Source organism: Gymnoscopelus braueri, assembly GCF_963280865.1.
Source record: "Gymnoscopelus braueri genome assembly, chromosome: 10".
In the NCBI taxonomy this organism is placed as follows: domain Eukaryota; kingdom Metazoa; phylum Chordata; class Actinopteri; order Myctophiformes; family Myctophidae; genus Gymnoscopelus; species Gymnoscopelus braueri.
Window position 1 is genome coordinate 7,574,366 of NC_137611.1, and position 13,452 is coordinate 7,587,817.

Genomic DNA, 13,452 nt, shown 5'->3' on the forward strand with positions numbered 1-13,452 from the left:
TGTTGCCCCCCCCCCCCCCCCCCCCCCCCACCCTACGAGGTAGGGGGTCCCTGCTCCATCTCCCCATCAGTTTGGGAAAACGTTGAAGACCCCTGGCACCCAGTGCTCTTTTGGGCTTGTTTTCCTAGACCTGGTTGCTTATTTCTCTCACAAAATCTGGCAACTCTGCCAGAGACAATACATGCTGCTGTTTAGATGCCTCAATAAAATGATACAGTGTGCTAAAAAAAATCCAATCTATAAAAACCTGTGATATGTCTTCTTTTATATTCCTGAACCGATTATCTGACAAAGGACACAATCGTTCAGAAATAGTGTTCACAAGCTGGTCCAGCTGGCTGCCATAGACTTCAATGCATTTCACCAAACTTCCTGTTACATTTTTGTCTCCCATGCGCATCAATGGCGTCTGCCATGCAAGCAATGGCGTCGGCCCGCCCCCTAGGCCGACCCTACCTTCTTTTCTAATTTCCTTGATATTCACAGGGAAGAGAAGGACATTGGACCAGCCCTCATGATGACCAGTCATCTTGATAGTTGATGCCTTGCACTTAACCGTTTAAGACCGGGAACGCATCTGTGTAACCACTTTAACCATCATTTTATACTTTGACTATTCAAAAATAGCAGAACTAAGCTCATAGCGCAGCACCGAGTATATATATTAAAGCGAACATTTTTAACTCAAATCTTTGCTTCTGGGGGGTCCCTGGAACAACGTATTTTGAGATGTGGGTCCGCGGCCAAATACATGTCATTTTGGGGGTCCTTGACATGAAAAAGTTTGAGAACCACTGATATTATAGTAACATACGTTTTTCAGAAAACTTCGATTTAGAAGACATTTGTAGAATCCAGAAGCAAAGATTTGAGTTAAAAATGTTCGCCTTAAAAAACGATATATATATTCAAAGCTTTGCAAAAACAAAATCAAAATTTTACAAAAATAGCAGATCTACAAGCTCATAGCGCGGCACTCAGTGCCGCGCTATGAGCTTGTAGATCTGCTATTTTTGAATAGCCCAAGAAATGTAAAATGACACGATTTTAAAAAATCCCGGATTGAATGGGTTGAGGTAAGCAGCGCAGAGATCTTTAAGTTTCTACTTTGGGTCATTCCGGGTAAAGTGACAGCAGAAGGCTTCCCATACCCAGCTATGTGTTGTGTCCTCTGTTGGCAGCACTCAGCTGGGTGGAGCTGGAAAACACATGTCCCCCTCTGGATGAAATAGCTCTAAATCATTGGTTCTCAAAGTGGGGTCCGGGGACCCCCAGGGGTCCTTGGGGGGGGTACCAGGGGGTCCCCAGCAAAATGAGTTAATATAGCGTCACAATATTCTTAACCTCTTTAACCTTTTATACTTTGGCTATTTTTTTTTTTTAATGGTGAACATTTGTGCAAATCTTTGAATATTTTTTTTTTATAGCGAACATTTTTAATTCAAATCTTTGCTTCTGGGGGGTCCCTGGCACAACATCTTTTCAGGTGGGGGTCCGCGGCCACATACATATCAATTTGGGGGTCCTTGGCACGAAAAAGTTTGGGAACCACTGGTCTAAATAACCCATTAAAACCGGGAACGCATCTGTGTTATTTTCAGATGTCTTTGGCTATTAAAAAAAAAAAGCAGATCTACAAGGCCATTAGGCCATTTCGAGTCGATTGGTGGTACTTTGTAGTGACACTATTTTCAGTCTCCAGCCAGCTGCAGGCACACTTACATTTTCTTAGGATTTTTTTTCCTAGTTGTTAATTGGTTTCTTTTTGCTCTGCTTCTGGCCTTGTGAGGAACACACACTGGTCCTCTTCATCAGGTCACATTGATTTGATCCATTCAATACTTTATTAGTCCGAAATATACATCGGCCACATATCGGTATTGGCCGATATTTGACGCTATCGGTCAACGTCGGTATCGGCAAAAAATAATCGTTAAAGTTACAGGAGTTAGGAGGCAATTATGTTGTGTTTCTGCAGATTCCGAAGAGTTATTTCTTACAGTTTGAAGATGTATTTGTTTCCCTGGCACAAAATAACACCAAAAACGAAATAAACAAATATCGGTTTAGATTTTAAACATCAGTATCGACTATCGGCCAAGCATTTCCATATCTGTGCATCCTTATAGTCATAAATGTAAACCGCACGGCTAAAAGGATAACACAAAAACATCCTGGGGACTTGTTTCCATTGTGGTCCTCATTTGTCATAGGGTTACAAATACTGTCTAATGAAGTAAGTTCAGCTCTCTCTCTCTCTCTCTCTCTCTCTCTCTCTCTCTCTCTCTCTCTGTGTCTGTAGGACAAATTGTAAATAGTTGAGCATAGAGCTTTGATGTGAGGTCTGTTAGATCTACACAGCTAGTCTACATGAGTTTCCCACCAGGATAGAGGAAGCTGAATAACACTATTTCAGATGATCAAGTGAGGAAACTTGGTCTTGCGTCTCTCTTCTCTCTGTCTCTCTCTCTCTAGTCTCACATTGCCAGATGAAAGATTGTCTGGCTCCTGATTGTATAACATTATTTTTTTGTTCCCTTCTGTTTATTAAAGAGCTGGAGACACAGGGCATCCCCTGTTACTGAACAAACACGCTATGGCAATAATTACTATATCAGAATATAGAGCTATTATTTTAACAACATATGACTTAAATCACCTTTAAATCTAAACATATCCCTTATAATTCGCACGGACACTATACCGATAAACATTAACAAGACAGACTGTAAATGCTTCACACATTTTTAACTATCTATGTACAATATAACTCACGATTCTATTTAAAAACTAGAAGCTGAATCCTTCGAGTAGTAAATAGCAATTAAGCAGTGGTGATAAGTAACATTTACATAACACTAACGTTGAAAATAGTCACACCATCATTAACGATGGGTATATTTTTGATAAAATAAATTCCATAAAAAACATGTCTCATCAAAATATATTAAAGTACAACAATACGTGGCAAATTTAGGTAGAGGACTATTTAGGAGAGAGGACTCACACAGAATACACATTAAACAGCTGATGAATGTGCACTCTCTCTTCATTGGCTGAAATTGGCAAACAACATGCACTGAAATTTGAGAGAACATGAGGCACAATACTGTTTTTTTCAATCCTTTATTGATATTGTGACATTCCATTCAAACCAAGCAAATTAAAGCCAAAATCTAACATCTGAACTTCAAACCATTCATGATCAGGGGCTGCAGATCCCAGGGGAGAAGGAGGGGACATGTCTGACATGTTCCTCCAATAAAATATTTAGAAATAAATGATATAATTTATAATATATATTTACAAGAAAGTGATTCCACTTTTGAAATCATTCTCCCATACAGTAAACACAATACTTTGTGAAGGTTTTTGTTTTTGCCACCCGTGTGTCCTGGTCCTGATCATCAACAACTGCCAAATAAATGAACCCACAAGCTTCATCATCATCTTCATCACTTGTCTACAGAGCTGTTAACTAGTTTAATGAGTGAAGTTCAGCCAATATGAACAGATAGAAACACAACAGTGGAGCTGAAAAACGGAAAGATAATAATAATATTGACCAAGGAATATCTAAACTGTCAGAATTAGACACATATTTTGTTCTTTGTTTTAGTAAAGTTTGCATGCGTCCGAATGGGGTGCATCAAGTCACTGTCACACCCTGAGCGCTCATTCTCCTAATTAACATAATTAAAATTAATAATTAAAACCTCATGGGACAGGATAGACTGAATGTATGGATCATGTATTACATTGAAGTTCATACATATAGGACACCTCACCATGTGTCCTTCAATTAGTGCTGAGTAATGAATTATTATTTATGAACTGACAGGCAGCCCTGCCCAGTTTTCTAAGCATTTTAGATATCGATCATTTACAGTAGATATTGATAATAAACGGAAGGTATTGATTACTGGATGTATTGATCATTAGTCAAATCAGGATCCAAAAATAAGAACTGAACTCTGTGTTGGTGATATTATTGATGAGAATGTTCCTTGTTTGTGCCCCCCCCCCCCCTGAGATCTGCTCCCCTGCTCATTATACATATGAATGATTACATATAAATCATGACTTAATATAAATGATTGCCATCAGTTTTTCCCATTAATATCATAGACTGTGGCAGTCCACCATTGTCACCTCAAACCACCCTATAAGGTCTAGGTCCACCCATCACCTCAGACCACCCTAGAGGTGTCTAGGTCCACCCATAACCCCGGACCAGCCTAGAGGATCAGGTCCACCCATCACAGGGAAACAGTGATGTCATAATGATCGTAACACATTAATTATCACACATTATAAATTATTATAAATGACTTATGGTCAATTATAAAATAAAAAAACCTTTTTCACAAACATGGCTATAGTATAGAAATGAAATATTATGTTTGTGTTTTCTGACGACAGAAACTATACAAAGTAGTTTGATGAACCGCCCACACTAATTGGGACTCCCTCTTACTTTGGAGTGTCGCCCAGGTGGCGCCTAAACCCTGACCTTTAACCTCACAGACACTATGTCTATAAACCTAACCTTAACCCTAAACCCTGACCTTTAACCTCACATAAACAATGTCTATAAACCTAACCTTAACCCTAAGCCTCAAAACCACGTCGACCTGGGCGAAACACCGGGAAAAGACAGTAATTATCGTTAGCCTTGGCTAACCAATTCGCATTATTAATTGTTTAAAGGACACATTAGTGAAAAAGGTTGATGATGTCATCATTGTGCTGCTGTTATGAGTATTTAAAAGCTGAATGGACACACATGTATTTCCTCCTCTCTCCACCCGGAGGCAGCGATGACTCTCTGCTTCTCTGAAAACACACCCAGGTGTTCTGTGAAAAGACAATAAACCAATAAGAGTCAGAATTTATTAACTGTGTGAACATGTTAACACTTTAGAATAACCTTCCTTTATAATAGTAAATTAATCATTCCCAAATTATTAGTTAATGTGATATTCATAACGTGTTAAATGTGTGTTAATGGTTAATGATTTAATGATTGAAAGTTATTAGTAAGGTTAGGGTTAAGGTTAGGTTTATAGACATAGTTTATGTGAGGTTAAAGGTCAGGGTTTAGGGTTAAGGTCAGATGTGTGAGGTTAAAGGTCAGGGTTTAGGCGCTACCTGGGCGCCACACCAAAGGAAGAGGGAGTCCCAATTAGTGTGTGCGGTTCATCAAACTGATGAAAACACCCCCCTCCCCCCCTCATCTGACCACACTGTCATCAGTGTTGTCTGATACAGCAAATCATTTGATTATTAAATTTGGTTATTAGATTCATTATTATAAGAAATTAAGCAGAAGACACATGATAATGTGAATTCACGCGACCGGGATGGTTTACCAGGATAGTTGTTTCACTTCTTACACAAGCATGTTGTTTTGTGTATGTTTTCTAGTTTTATACACTTTTACACATAACAAAAAAAAAGTTTAGTAAAAAGAAAGAGGAAGTGAACCTGGGTGTGTGGGAGGAGTCTAAAGATTGTCATTGGTTGTCGGCACCAGAATACGACCTGATAGAAGAACAGAGACAGTTAAAACAGACACACAAATAAATCATATTACTGTATTGTGTGTATTTCTCCATACAATGCATAAATGTGCACACAACACACAACAACACAATAACACAACAACACAACAACATTAGGGTTCAGTCATCAGAACTAATGTGAACATTTGACTCTTATTTAGGACTAAATGTAACACTGATGTATTAAAGCTAAATGTGACAACATAGAACACACTTTACATGTTTGTTTGTTTGTTTGTTTGTTTGTTTGTTTGCATTTCTGTGAGGGTTCCACATGTCATGTGATCCTCTGTTGATCTGACCTCATTTCTTCCACTGGTATTATATTAATTAATTAAACATGTTAATTAAACATGTTAATAACCTTGTTTCTTCCACTGGTAGTATAATAATTAATTAAACATGTTAATTAAACATGCTAATCACCTCGTTTCTTCCACTGGTAGTAGATGAATCCAGACAGGAACAAGACCAGACCCAGAACTAGACCTGATGCTCCCATGGCCACCTTGTTCTTCACTGACTCTGGCATGGAGTCATCTGACAATACAAATATCATATCATATCATATCATATCATATCATATCATATCATATCATATCATATCATATCATATCATATCAGTAGATTAAAACACCTTGTTCTTCACAGACTCTGACATGGATCATCATCTGACAATAAGCTACAAAAAAATAAGCTACAAAAACCAAACACAATAAACAATAAACAGACGACACAGTCATTGTGAGTCTATTCAGTAATAATGAGTCCAACCCTATTGGTCCAGTCCTTGAGGAGTTTGTCACCTGATGTGACATGTCCTTCTTAGAGCTAAATCCATCCAAAACAAAGGATATGATGATAGATTTTAGAAGACATCAATCAACCTTTTACTATGATGATTATAAACCAGGCTGTGGAATGTGCAGAAAGTATCTTGGGACAGAGTCATAGACTCAGAACTGTGAGGCAGTTTGTAAAAAAGAACATCAGCGCTTGTTCTGTCTTAGAAAACTGTCTTGTTTTCACATTGATGAAACCATGATGACTCTTTGATCTGCTTTTATCAAATCAATCTAGTATTTTATCAGCTTTTATCAAATCAATCTGGTCTTTGATCTGCTTTTATCAAATCAATCTGGTCTTTTATCTGTTTTTATCAAATCAATCAGTTTTTTTATCTGCTTTTATCAAATCAATCTGGTCTTTGATCTGCTTTTATCAAATCAATCTGGTCTTTAATCTGTTTTTATCAAATCAATCTGGTCTTTAATCTGTTTTATCATATCTATCTGGTCTTTAATCTGCTTTTATCAAATCAATAAGCTCATAGCGCGACACCGAGGGCCGCGCTATAAGCATGTAGATCTGCTATTTTTGAAAAATAGCAATTAAACATTTGTGCAAATGTTTGAATATAATTTATATATTTAATTTTTTAAACAACATTTTTAACTGGAATATTTTCTTCTGGGGGGTCCCTGGAACAACATATTTTGATGGGGATCAGCGGCCAATTTGGGGGTCCTTGACAAGAAAAAGTTTGAGCACCACTGATATATTTTTTCAGAAAAATTAAGACATATGTTGAGACATTTGACAGTTACAAATGTTAGCTTTAAAACATATAATGTTCAAAGATTAGCACAAATGTTCAAGATAAAAAAAAAATAGCAGATATACAAGCTCATAGTGCGGCACTCGGTGCCGCGCTATGAGCTTGTATATCTGCTATTTAGACAGTAGATTACACTAGATTACAGTAACTGACCCCAGTCCATCTTTATAGGCGCGGTCAGGCTGGGATGTTCCACCATGCATGTGATCTTCTCTCCTGATCTGTAACACACACACACACACACACACACACACACACACACACACACACACACACACACACACACACACACACACACACACACACACACACACACACGGTAGTAGTAGCCGATCTACACGTGCTGCGGTTTGACACATTGATCTGTTGATCTTTGTTAATATTTTGTTTGACTATTTTTGTGTAGGAGCGTGAATGCCCCGCTGGGCTCTCCTCCGCTCTAGTGTGTATTGTGTATTCCACTATTCCCTCCCCATTGCAGAAAAATAGGAAGGCAAGAGGCAGAAGAAACTTAGTAACGAGATACGCACGTTATAGCGTATTCCTGTGTGTGTATTCATGTACAGCTCGCTCGCGAGTGGTACTGGTAGTACCAGTAGAGGTATGGTGTCTATTAGGTGTGTATTTCTATGTATAGGTGTCTGTTAGGTGTGTACCTGGGTGTGTACTCCAGGTAGGAGTGGTACTGGTAGTACCAGTCTCCATCAGACAGCTCATCAGTAGAGGAGAGACCAGAGGTCAAAGGTTCTTGACCTATCCACCAGGTCACCAGGATCACTTTAGGATAGAAGTCGTAGCTGCTGCACCTCAGCATGTGAGTGTGTTCACCACGACGAGGGGGAGTCTCTGACTTCAGTCTCACTTTGGGCTCCACTGGATAAATAAGATTATTATTATTATTATTATTATTATTATTATTATTATTATTATTATTATTATTAGTAGTAGTAGTAGTAGTATTATATAGGAACATGTCATTATCATTAATAATTGTATATCGTCCAAATAAGATCCAAATGATCCAGAAAGCCGCAACGCGCTTGGTCTTCAACCAGCCAAAATGTTCACGTTTCCCGGCTCTCCCCCGTTCTCCTCTCCCTCCATTGGCTCCCACTTGCTGCCCTCACAGAGTACAAAACACTGATGTTGGCCTACAAAGCAACCAAAGGTATGACACCCCCATATCTTCAAACCTGATCCAACCCTACAACCCCTCCCGCTCACTCTGAATCTTCTCTAAAACACCCTGGACAACGCTCCACACGTCCTAGACTCTTCTCCCTTCTCTAAAACACCCTGGACAACGCTTCACACGTCCTAGACTCTTCTCCCTTCTCTAAAACACCCTGGACAACGCTCCACACGTCTTAAACTCTTCTCCCTTCTGGCTCCCAAACGGTGGAACAAACTCCCCATTGCAGTTAGAGCTGCAGACTCACTCCCAATCTAGCACCATAATCTGAAGACTGTAGCACTAGACCTAGCCTTGATGACCTTGCAGGCTTATGCAAAGGTTAAAATGTAATTTAGATATCATGTTATGTAGACAGATGCCAGGTTCATTGTAGAACTGGCATCCTATAGTTTGGATGGTTTCAATGTACAGATACTTTCTTTGTTTGATATTATACTGTTTAGACTGATGATAGGTTATTGGTTTACCTATAATCCTAGATTACTATTTCTATGCATTTGATGTATTACCTTGTGTTTTCCTTACTTACTGTAAATCTCTCTGGATTAAGAGCTTCTGATAAATGCCTACATTGTAAATTGTAACTGTAAATGTCAGCGTTTGGCCACCAGATGGCCCCAGAGAACAACTGTAGATTCTAGAATAGTCTACAGTTTTCTACATCATAGAATTCATTTATATAACGTAATTTAAACATATTAAATAATTCACAGTTACACAGCGCTTTACATAAATAACAATAAACCAGCAATATCATTCAATGAAAATAGTTCCAATGAACTGGAGTAGAAACAAACAAAACAATACACATAATCCTGTGGTATATTACTGAAGTGATTAAAAACATACAAAACAAACTAGTTAAGACAATAACTAAAAATTTAAATCAGGTGGTGAAATAAAAGTGTATAGAGGTGTGTTTTAGCCTGCATGGTTCTTTTTAAAGTTCATTTAAAAACATTAACCCTGGTGTCTCTATTTAAGGCAGGTCATTATATGAGGGTGAAAACACTCAGAAATAGATCTATATGTTTCATTTAATACTCGGTGTAGATCTGCTATTTCCACTGCATGACAGCGTGTTAGGATACAGTATAAATCAGGCTTTAGTGTTTAAGAGGATCTGAAATGTTTCTCAGCAGATTAAGGAATGTTTTATAATCATTATCAGATCAATATTAACACCATTAATCATCTCTGAATGGAATCATGTGATTTCATGTTATAGTTTTTGAGGTGATGAGTGTTGAGTGCTGCTCTGAGATCAGCTCACCTCTCTTGTTCAGAGCAGAGGAGTAGTCGGTCTCAGTGTTGTGTTTGCAGATTGCCTCTCGGTTTGCTCTCATCTCAGCCAGTTGTCTAGGATCTTTATTGAGGCGCTCTGCGTTCTTCACACCATACTCAGTGTATCCAACATACTGACCTACTCTACTGTCCCACCTGAGGAACTCATCACCATCGAAATTCAATGACTCTATGTACTGTATGTCCTTCAGCTCACTGGAGTTAAACACACAGCGGACAGCCTGATAGAACACATATCCATCTGGAAACAGACAATGAAAAATGTAATTAATGTTTTATTATCATCTGTATAATATCAACACTGGGCTAACTGCCCCCTATCGGCCAAACATGTCACTACATAAAGTCTAAAATAGGTTCAGGATGTGAAATCTGGCATTAAAATGTTTTGCATGTATATTTAATATCTTAAATACAATGAGATTGAGCTACCAGTTACGTTTTTTCTATGTGTCCAGTTGTCTATATGGCTGAGTAAACAAGGACTCTGTCTGTCTGTCTGTCTGTCTGTCTGTCTGTCTGTCTGTCTGTCAGACCCCATCATGTATTTCCAGGATAACCCCTTTTTTACACCTAGGCTATTTGAAAATAGCAGATCTGCAAGCTCATAGTGCGAGTGCCGCGCTACGAGCTTGTAGATCTGCTATTTTCAAACATTTTAGTACTTTTACTTTTGGTACTTTAAGTAAATTTTGATGACATTACTTTTGTACTTTTACTCAAGTACATTTTTAATTCCGGACTTTTACTTGTAACAGAGTAGCCTACTTCATACTTCATTGATACTTTTACTTAAGTAAAACATTTGAGTACTTTTCCCACCACTGACTCTAGTCAGCAAACAAGGTAAATAGTCACATAAGTAGAGAGTAGAGAGAACAATGTAGAGCATTAAAGAAACTATAGGATACCAGGTCAATCATTATAACAATCAGCTGAGTTATATTAAACAAATAAAGGTCATTATTTATACTGTATTAAAGCCTGCATTGCAAACATAAATGAAAACACTAAACTGTTGCTTTTTAAATGAAATTGCAATATTGTATATAACCCCCAAATGTATCAAATAAACCATCATTCAATTCAAATAATTAAATGAGTGCATTGACTTCTGGGGGGTCGCCAGATGATTAGCTTAATAGGTAACATTATTTTCTCACTCAACAGTAAACAAACCAACATACAGTATAAGTGGATACAGGGTATCTGCACAATTATAAAGTGACAATTTAATGACTTTTAAGACCTTTTTGATAGCAAATTGGCCAAATTGTCAAATTAATAAGAAAAAGGCAAACATTGTGAAAATAACCGATCTACAAGCTCACAAAAATATGATTATTTTGGGAGGTCCCCAGTTCAAATAGGATTATTTTGGGGGGTCCCCATTTCAAATAGGATTATTTTGGGGGGTCCCACCCGGTTAAAATGGGATTATTATTTTAAAGCAGATCTACAAGCTCATAGCGCGGCACCGAGTGCCGCGCGGCACCGAGTGCCGCGCTATGAGCTTGTAGATCTGCTATTTTTGATGCCCAAAGCTTTAAAACACGCCCCCAAGCTGATAGGCCACGCCCATATCTTCAAACCACACCCCCACGGTGACAGGCCACGACCCCAGCTTCAAACCACCCCCGCAAGGTAATATCTTCAAACCACACCCCCACGGTGACAGGCCACGACCCCAGCTTCAAACCACCCCTGCAAGGTAATATCTTCAAACCACACCCCCACGGTGACAGGCCACGACCCCAGCTTCTACCCACCCCCGCAAGGTGACTCACAGCCTTAAACCACAAACCCCAGGCCGATAGGCCATAAACCACGCCCCCAAGCTAATAGGCCACGCCCACAGCTTTAAACCATGCCCACAGCTTCAAACCACACACTCCCAAGGTGATAGGCCACTTCCACCCCCAGCCGACACCAGATATACAAGCTCATAGTGCGGCACCCGAGTGCCGCGCTATGAGCTTGTAGATCTGCTATTTTTTGACGCCCAAAGCTTTAAAACATGCCCCCAATCTGATAGGCCACACCCACAGCTTCAAACACAAACCCCAAGGTTATAGGCCACGCCCACCCCAGCCGATAGCAGATCTACAAGCTCATAACGCGGCACTGAGTGCCGCACTATGAGCTTATAGATCTGCTATTTTTGACAACCAAAGCTTTTAAACACGCCCCCAAGCTCATAGGCCACGCCCATATCTTCAAACCACACCCCCAAGGTGACAGGCTATGCCCGCAGCTTCAAACCCCCCCCTCCCCCAAGGTGACTCACAGCCTTAAACCACAAACCCCAAGCCGACAGGCCACAAGCTGCGCCCCCAAGCCGGCAGGCCACGCCCACAGTTTCAAGCCACTCACACAAGGTGACTGGCCACGCCCACAGCTTGAAACCACACCCCCACGGTGACAGGCCACAACCCCAGCTTCAAACCACCCCCCCAAGGTGACTCATAGCCTTAAACCACAAACCCCAAGCCGATAGGCCATAAACCACGCCCCCAAGCTAATAGGCCACACCCACAGCTTTAAACCACACCCACAGCTTCAAACCACACACCCCCAAGGTGATAGGCCACGCCCACCCCCAGCCGATAGCAGATCTACAAGCACCGGGTGCCGCGCTATGAGCTTTTTTTGTATTAATTTATTAATAAAACAACCATAAAAGAACATTAACAACACACTCTACCATCCTTCAGTGGTGGAAAGAGTACTCAAATGTTTTACTTAAGTAAAAGTATCAATACTGCAATGTAGAGATATACAATATATATATATACAATTACAATTAAAAGTTCGGAATTCAAAATGTACTTGAGTAAAAGTACAAAAGTATTTGCATCAAAATGTACTTAGGTACCAAAAGTAAAAGTACTCATTATGCAAAATGTCCCATTTCAAGTTTTGAAATGTATACACATCTTTTGAAAATAGTAGATCTACGCATCAAATCGTGATTGGTGACGCATTGTGAGCTTGTAGATCGGCTAATTTCAAATGGCCTATAGGGATGAAGTGGTTACTGTATGTGTTGTAATAATAATCAAAGTAACTAGTAACTAAAGTTTTCAAATAATTGTAGCGGAGTAAAAGTACAGTATTTGCCTCTGAGATGTAGTGGAGTAGAAGTAAAAGTATTGGAAATTGGAAATACTCGAGTAAAGTACAAATGCCTCAAAATTGTACTTAAGTACAGTACTTGAGTACATTTACTTAGTTACTCAGCTCTGTAATTTAATTCATGAATCACAGGAACATTGTCAGATGTCCTCAGGACATCTGACATAGCCTACGCCTCCTACAGACTACGGTACTTAACAGGTCACACTTGGACCATTGATTGACAAGTCGGTAGCTTTTAGCTTTGTAAAAGGTGTGAATGGGGCAGCCAATGTATCACTGCAGTAACGTAAGCCGCCGGTCGCGGCCGGCAGCTGCCCCACTTGCCCTCATGACGCGACGCCCCTGCCCCATCGGCCAAATATGTCACTACATAAAGTCTAAAATAGGTTCAGACATGTGATATCTGGCATTAAAATGTTTTTAATGTATATTGAATATCTTAAATACAATGAGATTGAGCTACCAGTTAAGTTTTGTTTCTCTATGTGTCCAGTTGAGTAAACAAGGATTCTGTCTGTCTGTCTGTCTGTCAGGACATGTTTTATTTTGATGGTAACTGTTATAATCGTATTATCTTGGATTTTGACATGATTCATATATGTCTTTTAATTGAAAAATAAACAAAGTAAAGT

General features: G+C 39.4%; 1 protein-coding gene across 1 annotated transcript in view; it reads right to left on the bottom strand.

Annotated features, from left to right (window-relative positions):
* Nucleotides 1–3,112: 3,112 nt before the first annotated feature.
* Nucleotides 3,113–13,452, bottom strand: part of LOC308094510 (H-2 class II histocompatibility antigen, E-S beta chain-like) — a 14,452-nt gene continuing 4,112 nt past the window's right edge. Inside the window, exons 4-9 of the mRNA XM_080441224.1 lie at nt 9,651–9,923; nt 7,839–8,055; nt 7,336–7,403; nt 5,991–6,104; nt 5,488–5,544; nt 3,113–4,857 (exon numbers count right to left, since the gene is read on the bottom strand). Of these exons, the coding sequence (XP_080297350.1) occupies nt 5,507–5,544; nt 5,991–6,104; nt 7,336–7,403; nt 7,839–8,055; nt 9,651–9,923 (710 nt within the window). The 3' untranslated portion in view covers nt 3,113–4,857; nt 5,488–5,506. The remainder of the gene's footprint in view (nt 4,858–5,487; nt 5,545–5,990; nt 6,105–7,335; nt 7,404–7,838; nt 8,056–9,650; nt 9,924–13,452) is intronic.